This window comes from Gouania willdenowi, chromosome 6 (genome assembly GCF_900634775.1).
Source record: "Gouania willdenowi chromosome 6, fGouWil2.1, whole genome shotgun sequence".
Classification (NCBI taxonomy): Eukaryota; Metazoa; Chordata; class Actinopteri; order Blenniiformes; family Gobiesocidae; genus Gouania; species Gouania willdenowi.
Genome location: NC_041049.1, coordinates 32079545 through 32103221, shown reverse-complemented (window position 1 = coordinate 32103221; position 23677 = coordinate 32079545). Strand labels below are relative to the sequence as shown.

The following is a 23677-nucleotide window of genomic DNA, read 5'->3' as shown; positions in this document are numbered from 1 at the left end:
TTTATAAAATATGGCTTTGAAGACGTAGAGTTCCAATAAAATATTAGCTTAAGAATTATGTCACCATATAGAAACAATAGAGCTGGTGTGCTAATAGCCATCAGATTCAGTTCATGAATCATTCTCTGGTTGCTACTATGAAGTTCTCTAAATCAATGCCTCTGAAACATTTGCATTCAAACATTCTGCTGGAGTGGTCATCATAAAGTGAAGCTTTTCCTCTCAAGGACCAGGTTTGGTCAGAGATTGCATACACATTTGCCTACAAAGTGGCTCAATCAGCTGCATCTTCACATGTCAGTGTGATGTTTCTGGCTGTGCAGGTCCACACATTTGTCCAAGATGGAATGAAAGTCCAAACTCCCTTACTGCATTGAGCTTTCTCAGCGGATTCCTCAGTTTGTGTCCCTGACGGAAAGAAGAAGACTGTAGTTCCTAGTACATGTCTCTGTAAATCTCCTGCAGCAGTGGGTGCAGGGAGGTGTCCTCTGTCTTTTTGATCTCCTGCACTAGCTGCGCATGCTCCGTCACCAGCTGCCGTAGGTCGGTCAGTTTCTGCAGTAGTTTGGGAAAAAGGAACGTGTCATCAGGATGATTGGCCAGCAGATGGAGCTGCAGGACCTGAACAATGTTCTCCTGCATCCTTTCAATGTAAGCCACGTTGACCAAACCTGGTCGGTCTAAAAGCAAAAAAGCAGATAGGAGACTGTTAAAGGGCATGATGGAGTGGCAATGGATCAAAAAAACATATCTCTGGACAGATCCGACTCTTGCAACTGGTGATAAGAAGAGAAAAGTAATCACATTAGGGTTATTTCATGTCATTTCACAAATGGCCCATGCACTATGGGCTCAAAAAATTGTGAACGTTTTGTTTGATTGGATGAATACTTTTTGAGATATGGCCTATTTAATGAGGGGGGTATGTGTCGATTTCCGTGCTTCCTTATTTTTCTTCCATTTTCAGCTGTCATTATCTCAGGAACTACATCACAGTCAACTGAAATTTAGTATAGTAATACAGATCCACCTATTATCTCAGATTATAACAATATCTGCTATTCATCCTATCCATTGGACATGCCAGACCCACAAAAATCTAGGGCTGTAGTCAACCAAGGAAATGGTCGGTCGACCAAGACTATGGCACACGTAGCGATTAGTCGACCAAAAAAAAAAAAAAAACAATTGGAGAATGAATGAGCAGGTGCAGAGGAGGACGAGGAGAAAGAAAAAGAGAAACAAATATTTAGTTTTGGCTTTTTGTGATATGAACCTTATTCAAGCTTTGACCAGATCCCGACAAAGCAAAAGTGAAACCTAAAGGTCTGACAGATATTAGGTATTTATATCAGAGCCCGACCTGAAACCAACAATTAAAACCTATTCTTTTTTCCTCATACAAATGACATATTTACATTTGTTTTAGTGGTAAGCCTGCTTTTATTAATAATAACTGTTAATGTCAACATCAGATCAAGGCACGGGGAAACAAACCCATGTCAAACACAGGTGCGCAGGGCACCAGAAACAGCAGTAGATCTATTATCATAATCATATCATATATGGATAATCCATATGTTCTTGTACAGAAAAAGGATTGATTCAATAGTGGATGCTTGTGCTTCAAGCCTGTCTTAATTAGTTCCCTCTCTGCTCTGAGGACAGAGCAACACTTTTTTTTTTTTGCAGTCAGCACTCACTCACACAGCTGTTGCTGGACATAGAATCATGTTTAGGCATTAAATGAATTATATTTGATATCTAATCCTTATCACTTATACAGTATAAGCATTTTTTTTTTTCAATGGTATTGAAACTGATACTATTGCTGGTCGACCGATGAAAATCTTGGTCAACCACGACGGCATCAACCAATTAGTTGACTGAACGACCAAAGTTGGCAGCCCTACAAAATTCGCAGAAAGTTTTATGGGGTTTTGGGCTCAAACATGTTTGGGCCTTCAGTAAACAACTTTGCATATGCCTCAGCTCTCTGTAATTTGATTGGATTTGAGCTACAGCATGTACATGTACATCAACTGTTTAAATCCTTAATGATTAGTCAGATATATGCATTGGTTCTTGGGTGACAGTCTCTTGAAAGCCTAAGAAATACTTTTTTTTTTACTATTTTTATTGGTCCATAACTGCATGTGGGAATGTAAGGAAAAAAATCTGATCTCGGTTTTAATTTATAGTATAAAGGTTACTCTTTCTTGGGATATAAAACAATTTTTCTTTATGCAACCTCTCATTTTTTATTTTGAACCACAACTTTGGGTTATTTCACCACTCGCGGTCATTGAAAATGCTTGACATGAGGTCATTGTAGCTTGCATCTATCTTATAATCATTTGTTTGTTCACTATTAGTTTTTTTAATAGTAACATATCATATTCATCCGCTCAAACTAAAAATTGACAGTCTGCCTATTGAATAATTAAGAAACAATTGGTAAACATTTCTGAATTTTTTGAGACCGTAGTGCATGGAATGTCCTGAAAATTTGTTGAAATGATATGGAATGAGCCCTAAACAACTTTTCTTTCCAGGATGCAAATTCTGTTTTGATTAATTCTCTCAATCACCCTCACATTCTAACCCAAATCCTTTATTATACCACACTTGAGGAAACTAGATTCTGCTTTGCAAGATCCCAAAAATAAATTAAACAATTAATATAACAGCCATCCTCCATTATAAAATGGATAAACTAAGTTCCCCTTACCGCCGCAGCAGATGATAGCAGCCACAAACAGAGCCAGGTCGCTGTCGTCCAGTTCCAGCCCATTGAACCTCATGGCGAACTGGAACTTTGGCTCCATCATGTCGCTGAACGGTCGCCGTAGGCTCTTGAGAAATTCCCGTGTGATGAAACCTGATCCGTATGCCACAAGAATTCCGTCCTTGTTCATACTGGCGGCCAACATGGCGAAGAGGGCTTCATGTACTCCATACTTTAACAGAGTCACCTGGTCATTCAGGTCTAGGTTAGAGAAGCCGGGGACAGACTTGGCAAACTCCGTCAGCTCCGTGACGGTTTCCACAGACGCGCACTGGCAGACGTGGAAAATCCGCACTTCCGCCTCTCTGTCCTTGAGCATTCCAGCAGAACCGACTATTTTGGCCACCAGTGTCTGCTCTGCCAGCTGGAGGGTCTCCATGTCATGGATGACAAAAGGCTGTGTGGAGTAGAGGACGACACATTCTTGTGAGCCCAGATTAAAAACATGATGTAGCACAGACAGAAGAGCATGCTGTGATACTGCTCTACACAAATAAGCCTGACATCAGTTGACATGTCAGCTAAACTCCCTGTGTGAACATCTGACTGAGTGTGTGCGTTCACTTTGTGGAAATTGAAGGGAAAGCCAGAAGACCTTGTTGTTGACATGGGAAATCTCCAGGGAAGAGACAGTTACTCAGCTGTTATGTGATCATGTGAGGAAACTATATCTAAGCAAAAATCAAAGGTTTAGAAGTTAAAGAAAGCAGCAATTGAGGCTTTGTGAAGGAAAATGAACCCATAAGTGAATATGTGTTAAAGCAATCGTATTAGCGTTAGGAATATTTTTGGCGGTGACAGTTTCCACAGCAGCGGACTCTACACCTGCTGCTGCATCTCATACTGTATGTACGCTGACTCATGACTCCAGGCTGAGCTACAAGGAGAAAGCATGAGAGACAAGTTGAGAGCCGATTCTGAATGTCCACACAGGAGCTCTCAGTGGCTTCAAATCAAACAAAGTTTAATCTTATTTTTGAGTCAGTTAAATGAAATGTAGTTTTAGTCTTATTTTTGTCACCAGTTCTTTCTATATTTGGTTTGACTAAATTCCAAATTACTGGGGATGATTAAAAGGATGATTTAGTCAAATGACTATGATACAACCCCCCTCTCAGTGGTCAGTCAAAGATTTTAGGGGCCGCAACATCCAGCGTCCAACCTCTAAACTTCAAAAATAACAAAACACTAAGCCTGTATCAAAATGATAGTCAATCTAATATATGAATGGGTAAGAATTGTTCATGAACGTTGGTGGTGATCAGAGGTGTGAATTGGCGGCCACGTTTCTGTCAGTATACCCCAGCTTAGCTGTGGCTTCAATGTAGCTTACCACCACAGGTATGATGTAAATGAATAATGGTTTCTGTGTACTTTGATTCTCATCAAAACTAGCGCAATATAAATACAAGCCATTATCATTATTATTATTATTATTATTATTATTATTATTATTATTATATAACAAACTGTCAAGCAGGGAACAGGAAAACCTCTCTGCCCATGTCTGCTGCTGGTCGATGTTGCACCTCTCTTTCTTCCAGTCCTCTATGCCCGTTTATACACTTCTTCCTCCCTCTTCACCTGATTGGTGATTTGAATTAGGTGTTTAGCTGAGAGAGGAAGGGCAGGCTGAGGCTGTGTTGTAAATCGCATGCTAACATACTACTCATACTACCGTAAGTATGACATCAAAATTAGTATGTAGTGTGTTCACATTAGATAATAAGAAATTATTTACTATGCGAGAAATACACGGATGTATACTATATCGTAACATTTTTATAAGTATGTGCAGTGGGCACACTAGTCATTCTTAACTGCCCCAGGATGCATTGCAAGCGAAACATAAAATCATCCTGGGACCGACTTCAAGCTAAAAGTCAAACATCCCCTTTTCAAAACAAAAGCATCTCTTCTGGTCTTCTATTAGTTTTTTTTTAAATCCTTTTTTTAAATAGGGTTCTTTTTTTAAGTTAACCAGAAGTTTTGTCAGTAACACAATGGAGGGTCTCCAAAAATCTCAAAATGTCAGCATGAAATGTGTTTCCATGAGTTTTATGGATCAAACGACCACATATTTATATTCTACTTGGTCACTTTCTCGCTTAAAATGTTTTCAGAACTTTAAAAGGTGGAGAATCAACACAAATATTTAGCATCAGTGTGCTTCAGGTTTTTGTCGTGGGTTCGAAATGCATCTTGGGAAACTTGGAAGTATAATTCAGTGGGAACGGTTCATCATCGGTCATCATCCTAATCATATATATAGTATATTTATATATAGTACAATTTGTAGTGTATAGTACAAAGTATGCCATTTCAAACACAGCCTGAGAGGCCAAGTGGCACCAGCAGTAACCAGTTACCTTATCACACACATTTGACTTCCAATGTTCATGTCCCACCCATTCGCACCAACTTGCCCTCATCTTAATATTTGCCACCAATTGGTTGAAATTAACTCACTTATTTTAGTCTTAAAGATGATTTTGGCCTTTTTGACAGAAATGTGAATCATTAATCATAAACGTTTGAGCGGGAAATGGCTAGTTTCAATTCAAATCAATGTTGTTAATATAAGACCAAATACAACATAGTTATCTACTGGAACTCATCAAATTTAATTAGGTAATAGGTTGTAAATGTAATGTAAAATCCAACGTTTACAGAAGCAGCATGAGGTAAAGTTAGTGGTAAGGAAGGAGAAAACGGAAGAGAAGAGAGAAAGATCAGAACTTCCAGCTCCAACATGGGTGAGGTCAGAGAAGACATAAACGATTAAGTTTAGAGATACTTGGAAGCATTCCCAGAGAAATGAGTGATGCCTGAGTGACACACGATGGATCAGCTCCATACTAAACCCATCGGGTCTCAAGTTGAATGCCAATACAGGTGTCCCAATTATTTTATAAATTAGATTTTTTTTATATATTGAAAATAAAAAATTGATCTTCCATACAAGCTTACAGACTATATTCCACGCATTATTATTTCACTATTCAAACTCAGTCTTTATGAAGAAGTTGTCAGAAGTTTGTCACTAGCTACAATAGTTAGAAATCATACGGCAACAGCTATACTGTATGTTATAACCAGTAGCCTTAAAATGTAGAAAATAAGAGCCGACAGTGGCCCAAACAACAGGCTTTTAATCTGATACTTAGATCTCCTGAGTCTTTGTGAAGTCTGTGTCTGCTCATTGAGCTTGTTGTGACTGAATCAGGTTACACCTCCACACATGATCTCCCCATGCTTCAGTGGCCATTCCTGACCTCCATTTCATTTAGATTAAAGAACACAGTTCAAGGGAAACACTTTCAAACACTCTTTTCCTTCTTCTGTTTGTGTGTTGGTAGCACACAGCAAGTTCTTTTTTTGAGCTTTTACATTTATGCTTATTTTTTTTTTTTTTAAGTTAATAAACTTGTTTAGAATTTAAATAACCTATTTTTGTATTTCTTTCAAAATGTCAATTCTTCTGAAAACTCTTCTTAAATTTGTAAGAAATTCTTCTTAAAAACATTTTATCCCCATAACAACCATATCAAATAAGTTGTTTAGAAAAATAATAATACAATAAATAAAAAGAAAGAAAATTTTTAATAATGAATAATTTGGCTGATTGGACTTTCATTTTGAATAAATCTATCTCTATTACTTTGCTAAATATAAATCAACAATTCTTTCCTTAAAAAGTAAAAAACTGGACTTGTCATTGTCATTTGTCAGATCATTTTGAAGCATAACTGCAAATCTAAATAAATCAACAAAAACAAGACAAATATATGAGTCTACACATGCTCTGCCTTTCACTCACCAACCCACTACTCAACGTACAGGGGTGCTGGTCTTTCCCGTTAAGATGGTTCGAGCCTTCGACTTATTCATGTTGAAGTTTTTGAGGTAGGCTTCGTAAATTTGCCGTGCTAGGGTCTTCTGGTCTGCAAGTTGAGGATCCTCCACCTCTCTGTCCACCATCACCATCTCCGCCTTCAGCTTCAGTTTTTCCGACTGTGGCATCCGACCAAAGCGGATGGCTGTGGAGAGACGAGGAGTTAGGAGTGGCCCTGGATCAAACTGAAGATACACATGGACTCACAGCTCAGCCATTTACTAAAACATACTAACTCCTAACCAGTGACGTGCAGTCAGGGTAGGCAGTGTCTACTCAAGGGTGGATTAAAATGAATGAAATATAAATTTTGATTATTTGTTTTGATTATAATATAATTTATTTTTCAATTTCTGGTAGCCTACAGTACCTATAAGTTTGAAAGTGTCAGCATTTTGTGCTTTTCATAGCCCAAATGATCATCTCCTGGTACAGCAGAGACGCTGCACAAGTCACTCACACTCCTGCGCTGTATTACGGTGAAGGTCACACCCTCAGTCATATCGCCAGTCATATCGGTCTGCCAGAAAACGCAGAGCAGCAGTGTGCCTTTGGGAGAGGCCACACTGCTGCTCTGCCTCTGGCCCTCATATCAGTGTATGGATGTGTTTGCACATGCGCAGTTAGTTCCCCAATATGAAAACCATTTACAGTGGGGCAAAAAAGTATTTAGTCAGCCACCAATTTTGCAAGTACATTTTCATCATAAGTATACCTCAACTATGAGAGACAAAATGAGAAAAAAAATTTCCACAAATTCACATTGTAGGATTTTTAATGAATTAATTAGTAAATCCCTCGGTAAAATAAGTGTTTGGTCAGCTACAAACAAGCAAGATTTCTGGCTCTCACAGACCTGTAACTTGTTCTTTAAGAGCAGGGGGCCCCAATCTTGGTCCTCAAGGGCCACTATCCAGCATGTTTTAGATGCTTCCCTCTTCCAACACACCTGATTGAAATGACCAGGATCGTTTTATCAGGCTTCTGCAGAGCTTGATGATGAGTTCATCATTTCAGCAATTATTAGAAAATGGAAGACGTACAAGACCACTGATAATCTCCCTCGATCTGGGACTCCACGCAAGATCTCACCCCGTGGGGTCAAAATGATCACAAGAACGGTGAGCAAAAATCCCAGAACCACACGGGGATCTAGTGAATGACCTGCAGAGAGCTGGGACCAAAGTAACAAAGGCTACCATCAGTAACACACTACGCTGCCAGGGACTCAAATCCTGCAGTGTCAGACATGTCCCCCTGCATAAGCCAGTACATGTCCGGGCCAATCTGAAGTTTGCTAGAGAGCATTTGGATGATCCAGGAGAGGATTGGGCAAAAATCATATGGTCAGATGAAACCAAAATAGAACTTTTTGGTTAAAAACTCAACTCGTCGTGTTTGGAGGAGAAAGAACACCATACCTACTGTAAAGCATAGGGGTGGTAACATCATGCTTTGGGGCTGTTTCTCTGCAAAGGGACCAGGATGACTGATCTGTGTAAAGGAAAGAATGAATGGGGCCATGCATCATGATATTTTGAGTGAAAACCTCCTTCCATCAGCAAGGACATAGAAGATGAAACGTGGCTGGGTCTTTCAGCAGGACAATGATCCCAAACACAGCGCCCGGGCAACAAAGGAGTGGCTTCGTAAGAAGCATCTCAAGGTCCTAGAGTGGCCTAGCCAGTCTCTTTGGAGGGAGTTGAAAGTCCCTGTTGCCCAGCAACAGCCCCAAAACATCACTGCTCTAGAGGAGATCTGCATGAAGGAATGGGCCAAAATACCAGCAACAGTGTGTGAAAACCTTGTGAAGACTTACAGAAAATGTTTGACCTCTGTCATTGCCAACAAAGGGTACATTATTATTATAAAGTATTGAGATAAACTTTTGTTATTGACCAAATACTTATTTTCCACCATAAATAAATTCATTAAAAATCCTACAATGTGATTTTCTGGATTTTTTTTTCTCATTTTGTCTCTCATAGTTGAGGTAAACCTATGATGAAAATTACAGACCTCATCTTTTTACATGGAAGAACTTGCACAATTGGTGGCTGACTAAATACTTTTTTGCCCCACTGTACATAAAAAGGAAGATTACTACGCTGCCTTTGTATGTAACCGTGCTATGCTAAATGCTATGCTACGTTCTCTAGCTAGTGGGCGGGATAACAGTGGCAGGATGACAGCGCTAGAGACGATAAAGACATTTTCACAACTTTCTTTTTAGGAAAAACAACAGCTTTTAAAAGATGAGACCAACACCTGAGCTACCAGACTTTCAGCTAAGGAAAGGTCAGAAAATTGTTTGTACTTTCCACAGTGAATGGAAAGAAGGATTGGCTTTGTGGATGTACCTCACTGAACCGACTGTTCTGCTCCGCCGTCCGAGGAGTTATTGTTGTCATTTTCTCAGTGATTCTGTGTTTCCAACACAGATGTGCTGCCGTGTCTTGAGATATATCTTGTTGGGAGAGTATGGAGGCTACTATTGAATAATTGTATAAGTTTCTTTAATGGCATTTTACAATCCTGATTTTGTTAGATTAACACTTGCCAGCAGAAACATGAAATTGTCATTGGTGTCGACATTGGTGGTCTTGATTTGCAACGCCCTGCCTACCCAACCCTAGTGCTCACGGCACGTCACTGCTCCTAACATGAAGTTACACTTATAAAACATCACCAACAAACACTCAATATTTTAAGTGAGTTAGATTTCACATTAAGGCTTTGTTCAACCACTTTGTAAAGAAGTACAAAGTAAACCAATGACCGGTTTGCATTGGAGGACTAAAGTTGCAAATGTATGAGAAGACAATGGATTGTAAAATAATTAAACAAGTGATATCAACCATAGTTAAGCTCTACCAGTAGTCAGATTTGAAGTACATGTCCTCAATTTTGTTAACTAGTGTGTTAGTACACTACTCTCGCAATAGTACGGCAGTAGTAGTATTTTTACTAGCAAGCCTTAAATGCTAGGCAGGGAAAAGTAAATTCAGGCTTCCCATTGGCCTACCAATGAGTGGCTCATACCTTAATAAAATTATCTATATAATGCCTGGTCATTGACAAAAGCTTCTGTCCAAATTTTCCTGCTGATTCCTAGCTAGCTTGAAGAATGTTTCTTTTGGAGGGTTTCCAGTATAAAGTTAAACCTGCTAAAGGAACTTGATGTGCTGGTTTTTCCCAAAATTCTATCTGGATGGTGGTGAAAAAGATGCCATCACACAGATGCACTGTGTAGGGACATGCCCACACTTCTCACACAACCATGTGAGAATGTGCGATCTTGCCAGATTTGGTGCGACTGCAGCCAGGGAACACAGAGTGCTGTGAGTAAACAGAAAAACATAGCTGAACAAGGTGTCTTCCCTTTTAGGGGTTAGAAAAGGAACAACAAATACAGGCTGATCAAATCCTTGCATTACACCCGTTGAACTTTCAGGGAGAACGAGAGGCAAAAGTAGATCTGGTAGAAGAGCTGCTGTATGATCACAGTGAATGAGTGAGTGTGTGTTTTAGGATCTCCATAGCATCTGCAAGCAACAACAGATGCTACACTAATATATAAAATTAATATTACCATCAAGGTCTCCAAATGAAAGATACCCCTATTTTTCGATGATCAGTGGTAGAGAGAAGCATACAGTCACTGCATGAGTTGTGTTTTGGAAGATGGTTTCAGGCTTACATCCCTACTCTGCATGCCCCAAAGTGCAAGTAGTAAGGATTACCAGTCTTTATTTTTACTGTACTTGGATTGTGTAGGCAGGCAACAATTTGATTTCCCTTTCTCTGGGTCCCCAATTTGGTCGTGAATGGTTGTAAACACATTTTTTTTGTTATTGTGCAATGGATGAGTTGAAGAAACTTCTATTTGTGCAGCAGTATCTCAGCTGTGTTGAGTTCAGTTAATGTTCTTGGGTATTGAGAGTTAGTCATGCATTGGCTCCTGTTTCACCATGCTTTAGCAGACTGAGTTCAGATAAAATGCACCACAATCTACATAGTTTAATGATGATGATAAGATATCAGCTCTAACCTTTGGCCTGCCTTATGTGATGCAGATAATCATCTATAGTACATTTTGATTGGATTGACATTTCTCTACATCTTAAATTTCAAAAGTGAACAACAAACATTATTGCCTGCATGAAAGTGATGCATATCAGTAGACTGGAGTCAACTACTTTATAACTAAATAGTATATAATATATTAACTATATATTCCAGCTCCCTAAAAAGACGGCTCTTTCAGCTCCCAAGCTTCTCAGATGTTTTGTATCCTACATTACTTATTAACAAATGATCTGTAAAAATAATATATATATATATATATATATATTTATATATATATATTTTAAACAATAAAATTTCAAGTATTTGTTATTTAGAAAATTTAAATGTATATTTAACAAAAAAAATTTAAAAGGTCCAGATAATATTCCTTTATTTCTAGGTCCAGTTAGTGTCACTGATGGACTGCTCTCATGTGTCTGTGCAGGTTGTTTGTGGAACCTGTGTGATATTAAATGTTTAGATGGCTCAGTCTACACTCTGCTATGGAACTGTCCGTGACCTGTCCACTTTACGCACATTTCTTTCACTCATTTCCCTCACCTCCGCATAGTGTTTGTCTAACTACCTCACTCTCTCTTGGTCAGTGTGCAGTGCACAGAATAGCTTTGCATCTGTAGCCCCTCCCCTCTCCACTTACAGACACAAACACACATATTAATAATCATATATGAATAAAAAACCAAGACAAATCAGCTTCCAATCAGGAGCCTACATCCATTGTTTACATCTATCATTACACTACTATATATCCCTAAATCATTTTTTTTTTCTCTACCCAAAGTTTAGGTGCGCAAACACGTATTGCATCTTTTAGTGCGGTGCATATTGTGTGTTTTGGGAACACATGCACACCACACCATGTGCACCCTGATCATAAGTAATATTAGGGAGATGATGAACATGGTATACAGTGAGCTCACATGTTTTTATACTAGATATGTACTGTACATTGGAAATAGTATAACTATGTTTCTATTATCTAACCAGAATTTTTCTTCAAATATGAAAAATGGATGCAAATTGAAAAGCCAATTCAACATTCACTGTTATTGCTAAAAATACAAAGTTTTAGGAGAATCACAAATCATGAATGAACAGCTCACAACCCAAATTGGATAACAGTTGGCGAGATGCGCTTTAGTTACACATTGGAGTTGTTTTTCTTTGAGAGGATACTGACATCTTCCAAACCACCTGATCCCATTTGACTAATAAGATTACAGGTGAACTTTTCCTAACCTTGAGTCGACAGTTTAAATGGACACAAACTACATACTACATACTCTATCACACACATGCCTAAACACCCAGGAAGGTTCTCCATAAAAGTTTTAATGTTGATTTTAAGTATGAGCCCTACACAAGTCCTTTACTGCAGATGGAGCAACACTGAGGAGGGATGAAACCCCCTACAGTCAGCAGGAAGGGCCTATTAGATTATTGCTCACAAAGTCCTTGGATCATCAGAAGATGACAAAGCTTCTCGATGGGGGCCTGAGCAGAAGCCAGCTCTAATTAAGAAGGGAGGACGTGATTGATGGTAAGCTAAGCATTAAGTCTATCTCCTCCAAGCTGGCATGGGGGATAAGTGTATGACTCGAGGAGAGAGAAGAGGGGTTTGATCTGTCTGATCCATCACTAGTAATGACTATTCTTTGTTAACAAAGTGAAGCTATTGCATCATGACTTCTGAGGAGAGTGAATTGGTATGGCTATGTTGGTTAAGACTGCTGGAGATGTAATTATTATTTTTTATTTTAAATCAGATTAAGACATAGTGTAGGCCTCATCGAACAATAAATTGAAGATCACATGCTCGAGGAGAAAATGTAAAAGGTTAAAATTGCCACTCCAAGGTTTGCTTTGATCTCCAGTGGAAACATTCTCTTTTTGACATTTTCAGAAAAGTTTTGTGCATTGCATTGTGGGACTTCATTCTTACAGCTATTTCTTGTGTTTCTTCACCAGACAAGCTTGATGCTTAAAACCATTTTTGTTCTACTTTTTTCCTGGTATTGCCTGTGACATCACCTCACTCTTTGAAGTTGTTGACGAACTGGAGATCCATAATAACCTTTGGTGGGAACAAGTCACTGCTTCTCAAGTCTCAAGTCATGTCACTAAAGTCCAAAGTCAAGTCTCGAGTCAAGGCTGTTAAAGTTAAAAGTCCTCAACTATATTCTACAAGTCTTAATAAGTCATGAGAACATAATGTACCACAGATAGTGTCACTTTACATAGCAATTTTATTCAACTGATAAACAATGAATTACTTGGAAAGAGAACATATTGGTCAAATAATAGTGATTTAATCTAAAAAAAAAAAATGCTTTCATAAACAAATCAATCCAGCCTATTTTGAGATTTTAATTTTTTACAGTTCTTATGTTAACCAAACAAACAATAATCATACTGGAAAGTAGAACGGGGTATATTTTTTCCAAATCTTCTAATAATCACTGTATAATCTCTAAATCCAAAGGATATCGCTCTTGGAATGATTTTCTCTGCTAGTGTGTGCACGTCTCAGCCCAGCTTAATGTTTACAGCTGCTTCCTGATTGGCTATCTGTTTTTTTTTTAAAGGTGAACCTGTCAATCAAAGTCCTGTTTGCCTTCAGATGCAGAGTGCCATCTCACAGGAGCTTGAGCAGACTTATTAATAATAATTACATTTTATAAAAAATGTTGTCATGGAAGAGTAGGAAGTCAAGTCTTCCTGAGTCAATATGCTCAAGTTCGAGTTAAGTCACGAGTCATTTGTTTTCAAGTCTAAGTCGAGTTGCAAGTCCTTCATGATTTTGTCAAGTCGAGTCTACAGTCAACAAATTTGTGAGTCGTGTCTGGGTTGAATCCGTTATGTAACTCAAGTCCACACTTCTGATAACACCACCCATACTGGAGTAGAGCGCTGAAGTTTACCAACCATTATCTTGGTCTTAGCTACATGATAAAAAGGCTGACATCATCACCTGGAGCCACAACACAGATTTTCCAACTAAAATGACAACAAAGCAAGCTAATATGAAGGAAACCTCTTATACCTTCACTGAAATCACTCACTGCTTGATACAACTACCTCAATATGCAGCCCCTCCCTGGACCACCGCAGATTACGGCTCCACTGCACTCAGATGTCCATTCTCTCGCTCTCCAGTTACATTTGGATTTATGAAACTCAATAGACTTGCACTGCAACAGGATGTGTGCATGACAGAAATACTTTGAAGCCTGTAATCATTAGAATCCATGAGAAGGTTGTCATCTCAATTCCTCAGCATGACAGATACTCGGTCACAACACTATGTCCCCAAGTTCACTACCAGCAGTGTGTGTGTGCAGTGTGTAAACTCACTGATTGCATTGACCTTTTTAAGAATCGACCAACAGACCCGCAACACACACCATTAAAGTATGTATCGGGGCACTGACCCAGGCCCATGTCATGCTGTGTATACACAGTGTAAACAGTGAGCACCAGGCTCACAGCTGGATAAACTCAGCATCAACTTGAACGTTCTCTATAAAATAAGAGGTGCAACACCAATTTGAACTAATCAGTTACAAATGTTCACCCTGTGTGGTTTCTCCTTCAACACTAACAAATCTATCCAGGCAGCATTACATTTTGTCCTAGGTGTCCATGTACGACAAAGTTAAATATTTGCCATGCAACAGTTAAGTTGTATCCTTTTTTAGAGGCAATAACTGATTAATTCACTTTGTTCCATGACTACCACAGACTGGGCAGTGATGTTGCTGACCAGACAGGGAGATAATTTAATCGGTTTGACAATGCTATCGTCTCCCATAGGATTTGATCCTCATCATATATAAATTTTCAATAGATCAACCTTGTTTTGATTTAAAAAAAAAAAAGTAGGGCTTGACTCTAGTGTATGTTCACTGGTTGGCATAACCCAGGTGGAAGTCAGGAATTAGTTTTTGAAACACATCGTTTATGCATTGTATGTCTTCTTAATGAGTATTGTTGGTATAGTGGTGACTTTTATTCTGGCTACAAAACTTACCTTTTCATTCACTAAACAAGTTGTTGTGCTTTATTTTTTTTACCTATATACTGTATATGTATATATAAAAAGAGCTACTTTCTCAACATTAACAGAATAACAACAGGTGTGAAGTTTCAGGGAATAAGGGATGTCAGTCACACTATTATAACATTTAGGCCCTGTTTATGACATTTTGGTCGTTTTTACGTTTTTGTTTCCACAAAGTTTCGCATTCACACGGCAAAGTTTTCAAACGATCTCCGTTTGCATGCACGAAATATGTCTCTGCTGATCCAAGTGATGGTGAAGTAAATCAACACCGTTGGAGAAGTACCGTTAAATTCCAAAGAGTGAGGCACACAAACTGGCACACTGGTGTTGGCCATCTTTGTTTTGGGCTTCCTATCCACACATGCTTTATAAACTTAGTTGTGCACTAGGAATGTGCAATATTTTATCGTTTATGATTTATCGTCAAAAATATTCTCACTGGTAAGAATATGTCATCCCATGATATAAACAATAAATTCCCATGTCGGAAATTAGCGAGGGCCACGGGCCATTTGTCCGTCAATTTAGCCAAGAATGCCCATAAAATCCTTGTTCCACAGGCCAAAACGCTCCCTGTTTGTTGTCAACTTATTATTCTCTGGAGCGAAACGCTGTTTACGGGAACTCTGCAGCGAAGCCTCCGCGTTGTGCCCCACGCCTTCCGCCCCCAGGTCTCACACCCACAGATGGCGGTGCTTGTCACGGCTACCTGAAGCTGCTGAGCTGCGATACATCATGGACCACTACTTGGTTAAAACCAGACAACCATCCAACAAAGTGAACCAATCCAAGTTCCTCTGTCATGTTCACCCAAAGTTCCACAAACACGGGGACAGAGATGAACCCGTAGCAACGATTATGAACTGGAAACTCAACTAAAGCTAACTATGCTAAGCTAACTCACCGACACACAGACTGGGCTAAGAGCTAATGCTAACCACTCCATATAAGGAATAGACAGAGAGCCATCGATTTGTTTATGGTCAGATTTAACACTTGTATGGAAGGATAAAAACTACACGTCACATGTTAGCACAATATTAATGTCACTATTCATCTGTCCAAACTTGTGAAATGCAATATTTTTTAATTATATTTCACGTGTTCACAGACAAAGCTGGCCCCATTAGACTAATGTAACTATTGAGATTATAACACCTTAATATACTGAATGATTAAATCATCAGCTTGATCTGGTTTTAATTTAATTCATTTAATTTAATTTAATTTATTTTAATTTATTTTAATTTATTTGTAATTTAATTTAATTTATTTTAATTTAATTTTCACCTCACTTTTTTCTGCTGAATACATACTGTAAGTATTTGGGTATTAAGTAGTGCTGTTTATTAATCCTTGTCCAACTTTTAACATTTTAGTAAAAGTATTTTAATTTTGCGTATTTAGTTGTAAAATGTCAAAGTTTCTGGCCTCTAAGGTTTTGCTATTGGCTGAAACAGATTTTTTGGATTGCCCTGAGTCATCAACTTTCACTGTTGGCCCCGCCCCTCCTATAAAAGCTGAGAGGAGGGAGCAGGGTTTATGTGTCTATGTATGTGTGAGGCCGTGGTGTTCTGAGGCTCATAGTGGAGCAGGGACTGTTTGTGAGTAATATATCGTTTATGGGGCTGTGTGTTTATGCTTGTGAGCTGTGTATTATATATGCTGTAGTAGTTGAGCAGGCAGCGGTCTGTTACTGCCAGCGTTGACCAGCTGTCTGAGTGGGCGTGTCTAACTGAGTCAGGAGTAAAGCCCATAATCAAGGCATTTTGGGAATTTCCCCCCTAGTGGTAGGTCAGCAGAAAGCAGGGGTTTAGTTACACTTTAAGTGGCAATTTTAACCTTTTTCATCTTTTTTCAAGCAAATGATCTTCGGTTCATTGACCTATCAGGCCTGCACTATGTCTTTATTTGACAAAAAGTTATAATCTCCAGCAGCTTAAACATGTAATGTACATTTTTACTAGGCTCTCTCTCTCTGTGTGTGTTTGTTTTACAGGACTCACCATTGTGGGACATTCCCACAGACAGGCACTTCTGAAAGCGGCAGTATTGGCACTTGTTGCGATTCTTCTTTTGGATTTTGCAGTGGCGCTCACACTTGTCATACTCCAGCTTCAGACGAATAGTCCGCCTAAAGAAGCCCTGGACCAGAGGAGGAAATAGGATGATTTTTGGATCTCAATGTCATTCAAAACTGAACAACAACAAGGTCTTAAAGTGCCTAACCCTAAGTCTCATGGGATACTGTTTGTGTTCACTCTGGCCACACATCAGCTTGTCCCAGGGGCAGAGATGTAAAGAGGAAACTAACAAAGGCTTTAACTACAATCTCTGCACATTTAGTTCAGAGCAGTAATAATGTTATGTCATATACTGTACAATGTAATGTCATATACAACATTGCTGGCCCTACAGTAAAATGTGTCCCTGAAAGTTACCTATCCTGTTGAGGAATAATATGTAATAAAATATAATAATCTGTAAATACACAAGAAAACAACCTATTCAGAATTGTAACTTTTTGATTTATTTAAATTTCTCTCTTAAAATTCTCTCTTAAAAAAAAAAAATCTTTGGAATTTTTTTTTTGATTTCATATATAACAGTAGTGCAAAATATTCATCATCATTAAACTGTAAAATGCAACTTTAATGGGAAGCGTGAGGTTGAGGTGATGCAAACAAATTTTTTCCCACTGCTAAGGAATCTTTGTAAACCAGTTGTATTTTTCTTATTGATTTATTTTTTAATTATTATTATTTAAATGGTTACCTTATTCAGATGTAGCTTACATATATGTTCATAACAGGAACTATGCACAATAATAAAATAATATTTATAAACTTGTAAATATGCAGTAGGAACTACTCGCCATTGAATAAAGCCCTATTAAACTGTGGAAAACCATAACCATGAATAAATATTTGCTCCCTGGTAAAGATAGTAGCTCTAACAACTGGTACAATGATAAACTTGGTGATATTACAGCCTGAGCATTACGGGGCAGAATTTACTCCGTCTCCGAATTATTTCAGGGTTTTAGTATCTCCCAACTTTTGCACTACAATATACTTTGGCCGAGTAACTCCACCCGTACAAATATACATGAACCCCATAGCAATGTAGCTCTCATCATATTTACGTTTTTTTGCAGTGATAGCGTCTCTGTCTGAGGCTGCATGAAGGGGCTCCGCCTCCAACTCCTCAACGGTCTCCATAGCCATACTAGCTGGGCTATACACAGACGAGTGATGTACCCCTGCTAGCATCTTGGTCCACTGCACACTGTGAATATTTAGTTTCGCTATCGCTGTCAGGTGACGCTTAACTGTCGGTCGACTAGTTGAGGTAGTGACAGTGGACATGGAGTCGACAATTTATGTCTTTTAACCACTTCTTCATTTTCAACAGCTCGCTGTGCACCGTGAAATGAGCAGCAGTCACTCAAGGGTGTAAATCAATCAATTATGTGAGAGCAGGGCGTACCCCTGGGGGTATGTGCACCCCACTTTGGGAACGTAGGGTTTAGAGTAAACAAGGGCAACTGGTGGCCCGGGGGCCACATGTCATCCACAACTGAATTCTGTGGGACCCCTACATTAAATACAATAAATGACTCAAAAACACATCCACAGACTATTAGTATACACCAAATTACAGAAAAATAAACAAAACAACAAAAGTGACCACAAAATGCAAAACAACAAAAATGTGCAGAATAACAAAAATAAGAGACAAAATCACACATTACACATAACTCTACAAAACACACAAAATAATCATCAAAAATATATATAAACAACAAAAACAGAGTAAACCCTGGTAAATCCCTGTGTTAAATGTATTCGAAAAGTGGTTATTCTAAATGCTGACATTAATGTTGATGTCACATTTTTATACCCCTAAATGCAATGAAAGTTGCTTATCACTGGTGTAAAAGCTGCTACACAAACTAATGTCCCACTCAGCAACTGCTTCAAAAATTTGAAAGAAAATGAAACAATTTCTTTGTTACTTTGTGGCACAATGTAACTTTGTTTAAAACGAATTACTGTTTTTATTTTTTTATTGTAGAATAGAATAAAGTTTATTACCATATGCACATGTCAACAACCCCCCCCCCCCCCCCCCCCCCCCCCCCCCAAAAAAAAAAATAATAATAGGTACAACAGAATTCTTGTGCATGTCCCAGAGTCAGATTAAATAAACAAATACCTTAAACAAGTAATAATTTTGTTGACCAACTAAAAGTAGATAAAGACTACATGCAAATAAAGGCAGGATGACAAAAAACTATGACTATAATGCATGGAATTACTAACAAAAATTTAAGCCCAATTTTGATCAGACTAATATTGTCAAACTCATCGCTAATACATCAATATGATATTGATAGCCAGGGAAGTTGGTGTGAAATGGCAGAACTTTGTTAAATAAGCCAATAAGAAGCAGTCTGAGTGTGAGATAGTATAATATATTTTCATTTTGAATTCAATCAAATGAAGTCTAATTTTCATCAGAAGTCTAAAACTAAGACAAAGAGCTGTCTAATAAGAAAACATGGCAACATGCATATTGGTGTAGGGAACCAAACCACATCAAGCCTAAAGGCCCTCTTTCTAACAGGAATTAACCAAGGAGCCTGTTTCTTTATCACAAACTGTTTGCAACATAACTGTCACAGCAACTTTGAGGCGCATAGCTAACCCCACTATGTGGCCTTTTGAACGCAATAACGCAGCCGACAAGACCGGCCCAACACTTTGAAATGTTCAGTACGAATTCTTTTTACGACTCCACACGGGGAAGAACATCCGTCTTCTCCCTCCTTTACAAACAGATACTTTTGGGATGCTGTAAGATCACAGAACTGTCCCACTGACCCCTGACCCCCTCTGGTGAGATGTCACAGAAGGACACTTTCCAGGCCCCTTCTCTGAGATGTGTCATCTCAGGAGAACAAAGAAAGTGTATTATGTTTGAAAAGTTACAAATGAAAACATTATTGGAATGGTTTCTGCAGAAATTGAAATTGCAAATATTGTCTGTCCTATTCCACTCTTTTCAGATAATTTAATACCCACAGAATGCTATTTTAAATGTTTCATCATGTTTACAAGTGCTTAAAATACCAGAAAACATCACAAAAGTTAGTTTAAGGTATCTACTGCAACCATATAGTAAAGAAGGCATAACATGATTTTTGACATTTACGTTTACGAGTAATTACAAGTAAACTTAATTAAATGGTTCGTAAAGTAATGCTAGGCTATTTTCCAGTCGTGTTTGGTATCAAACTCTTTCATAATACATGATATTTCAAGATATGATGTCGAAAAGATCATTTGAATATAATAATAATAATAATAATAATAATGCATCAGTTTTATATAGCGCTTTATCATAGACACTCAAAGTCGCTTTACAGAATTAAGACATTATTCTTTCACTCCACACTTAGTGGTGGTAAACTACTATTGTAGCCACAGCTGCCCTGGGGCAGACTGACGGAAGCGAGGCTGCCATAGTGGGCCATCGGCCCCTCCGACCACCACCAACACTCACTCACACACTACATTCATACTAGGCAATGTAGGTGAAGTGCCTTGCCCAAGGGTACAATGACAGATACCACTGGGTGACTGCCACCCCACTGTGGCACCTGGAATTCTCAGTGGTCTCCCATCCAACTACTAACCAGGCCCAGACCTGCTTAGCTTCCGAGATCTAACGGGATCGGGCAATGACAGGCTGGTATGCTGAACTCATTATTATGGTTTATGTGTAAATCTAGGAATCATTTCTCCTGTTTGTCATTGTCTCACATATAGACACACCCCACACACAACCACTAACAGCCAGCTGAGATGCTGACAACTTTAAACCAATCAACGAAGCTTCCCTCTTGGGAGGCGAGTCTCAAAGATAATCTTTTAAAAGGAAGAAAACCGCCCAAAGTTTCAGTTTTGGGACGCTGGCATTTCATGCTCAACGCGTTTCCCTTCCCCACCTTTTAATTTATTTCATTTTATTTTTAGTTGAAACAATTAGATTTTTGGAATCAACAGCTGCTTGGTTCGGACGAATCCAGCATCTAGTGACGTGCGTAACAGCCGAAAAAGAAGCCCGGCCCGCGACCCATTGTGGTAAGCCACGAGCCATTCTCTAACCCAGCTGCGAAGGCCAGAACCGCCTGGATCGGCTGAAGGGGCTATACCCTGTTGAAAGGCAACAGAACTCAACGGTGGCACATCCTACTACATTTCTAGAATAGTGATTTCACGTTCTTACATATAATCCTCACATTTATTAGCCTAGAAGTGCATTTTATCGTGATTTAATTATCCCATTTCAATTGATATTTTGACTGTGTTAATTGTTGAATTTTGAATAAAAGGTTAAACATAATCTTTGATTCCTCTGATTCATTAAAGCTGCGATTATGGTGTAGATGTTGCTGTTAGAATTCACTTTTCCCTGATTTCACATTGATGGGTTTAGTCTAAAAACTTAGACATATTTCTCCTGTTAAAAGGAGTGGCACCCTGCAAAATTTGAAGTAATATTAATAATCATAATTAATATTCTTATTTATATAACCCATTATTAATAACTCATCCTCCTACATTGGTCTAAACTGAGTGTAGAAGATTTCTGGAAAATGTAACTGATCTTTTCTTTATTCAAGATTAGATCTCATTCTGTTATCTGTTCATGCACAGTCATGCCCAGGTTAGCCTTTGCACTGTTCTTTACAACTATTTCTAGCCATTGTTGTTGACTTATTTATTTGAACTGAGTGGAATTGCAGATTAGGAGTAAAGAAATGCATTGAGCTTTAATTGTGATTGTGTATTTTGTTCATAGAGCAGCTGAAAAAGAAAGAACCATTCATAAAAGTATTGATAAAGTATCACAATGAAATAGTTTTGCTATAAGGGTTCTTCGGTTGCCCTTAAAAGAAACCTTGGACCCTTCTTCAACATGTCTGGTAAAAATTAACTTCAAGATTATTGAGTGACTATGAGAGTCTCAGATTTTTCTTGTGACATGGTTTTGTCTTTTATCAGTGCTGTCCATCCAAATGTGTTTTGTTTTCAGGGGTATCCAAACCTTTTTTTTGTATTTACAGATGGCCAAATACGGAAAAAATGCAAAGAACCTGGTTGCTATAGATATATCATAAATGTCAAAGTTAACATATCTTATTAATGCTGATAATTTCAATGATAACCACAATTTTTTTTTTTTTTTTTTTGAAAGACATCTGTGGTTCATCAGAGGATAGTTCCTACCATTGCAGGCTTGGTGCAACCTTAAATGATGATGCATTATGGGAAGTTGAGGCCTAACACTTCGAGGAAGAGTAGTTGTTCCCATGCGCTCTTTCCTGTGCAATGCGCTATGAATGTCAGTAAAGTGCAGTGTGTTTCAGAAGAGGACTAGAACTCTGGACATCACGTGATTAGTTTTGTTTAGAGAAGATGACAAGTATAATGCACCCGGTGTGCTTTTTACGTATTTCAAGTTAGCCATGAAGAAGGATACAGTTTCAGATCTACAGTACCCAGATATATACAACTACTTCATTGACTTTCCGTTGTCTTACTCGGGGAATCTTTGAAAGGAAACAAAAGCCTGGAGGGGTACAAATGGATGGATGACATGAATCTTCAGCATTGGTGTCTGCTTGCTAAAGGTAGAAACCATTATCACTAGCAGGGTAAGTGGAAATTGTTCTGCAACTACCAGTTAAAATAAAATTCAATCCTTGTTCCTGCTAGTCATTCTGTAGTACTTAAATGTACAGCTAAGGTTAGCAGATCTACTATTGGTACTTGTACTGTCATTGAGCACCCTGGCAATTTCTCTTTGCCTGGAGGACTTCCTGTGAAGTGTTGCCTTGTCAATATTCCAAAGCAAGCACCCTACAAAGTTCCTGTCATGGTCACCAACACTTCAGAGGCTGACATTTTCACCAGTCTCAATTTACTTTTTCTTCTTCCACTTTTGTCGTGAGAAAAAGAAACAATGATGTTTGACTGTGTATAGATGATTGGAAACTTAACCAACAGACTATTGGACACATACGCTTTGCCCGATCTTTAAGAAACCTCTTCTCCACTTACTGGTCCCAAATGTTTTTTCAGTGGTTGAGCTGAATTTCCAAATAGAAATGCATGAGGAAGATGAATCCAAAACTGCTTTCGTCACTCCACTTGGATTCTTGTAGTTTAATAGAATGCCGTAGGGAGTAACAAATGCACCAAGAACATCCCAAAGATTGATGGAGTGTCAAGGCAAAAATTGTTAGTTATGTTTATTAACATATTTACTCATATATTTACTCAGAGACCTTATTCTTTTTAAGGCTTTAAGTTGAGACTTTTCATTTCTTCTGTCTCATGTTTTCTGCTCTCTTCTCGAGGTCAGCTTCCCAAAACACATCTTATCCCTCAGACACAGAGGTATCACACACTCACATGCCTACACACACTCACATAGTCACACATACACACCCAATACACATCCATTCATACACACAAACACCATACACGCACACACCTCCAACACTCACGACAATCAGGAGATACCAGAGAACTGGTTGTTTTGACCTAAAGAAGAAACTGTCTCTTTTCACCCTCTTCTTTCACCTCCACCCTGTCCTCTTTATCTCCTGGGGGGAGGAGGGAGGGGGACTGAGGGGGAATATACGTGATGAGTTAGAACTGTGCCACTCGATCATCGGACGTCCGCCGGGCGGTCACTAATTTTTGTCCATCTTTGTACTCTTTTTTATTTAGTTTTATAATAAACCTTTTTTTATAAAATCATCAAT

At 38.6% G+C, this 23677-nt stretch overlaps 1 protein-coding gene and 1 pseudogene across 1 annotated transcript in view; both read right to left on the bottom strand.

The window, feature by feature from the left end:
• Window positions 1–435: 435 nt before the first annotated feature.
• Window positions 436–23677, bottom strand: part of pparab (peroxisome proliferator-activated receptor alpha b) — a 34374-nt gene continuing 11132 nt past the window's right edge. Inside the window, exons 3-6 of the mRNA XM_028448904.1 lie at window positions 16842–16980; window positions 6629–6828; window positions 2732–3185; window positions 436–680 (exon numbers count right to left, since the gene is read on the bottom strand). Of these exons, the coding sequence (XP_028304705.1) occupies window positions 436–680; window positions 2732–3185; window positions 6629–6828; window positions 16842–16980 (1038 nt within the window). The remainder of the gene's footprint in view (window positions 681–2731; window positions 3186–6628; window positions 6829–16841; window positions 16981–23677) is intronic.
• On the bottom strand, window positions 20489–20609 carry LOC114466301 (uncharacterized; annotated as a pseudogene).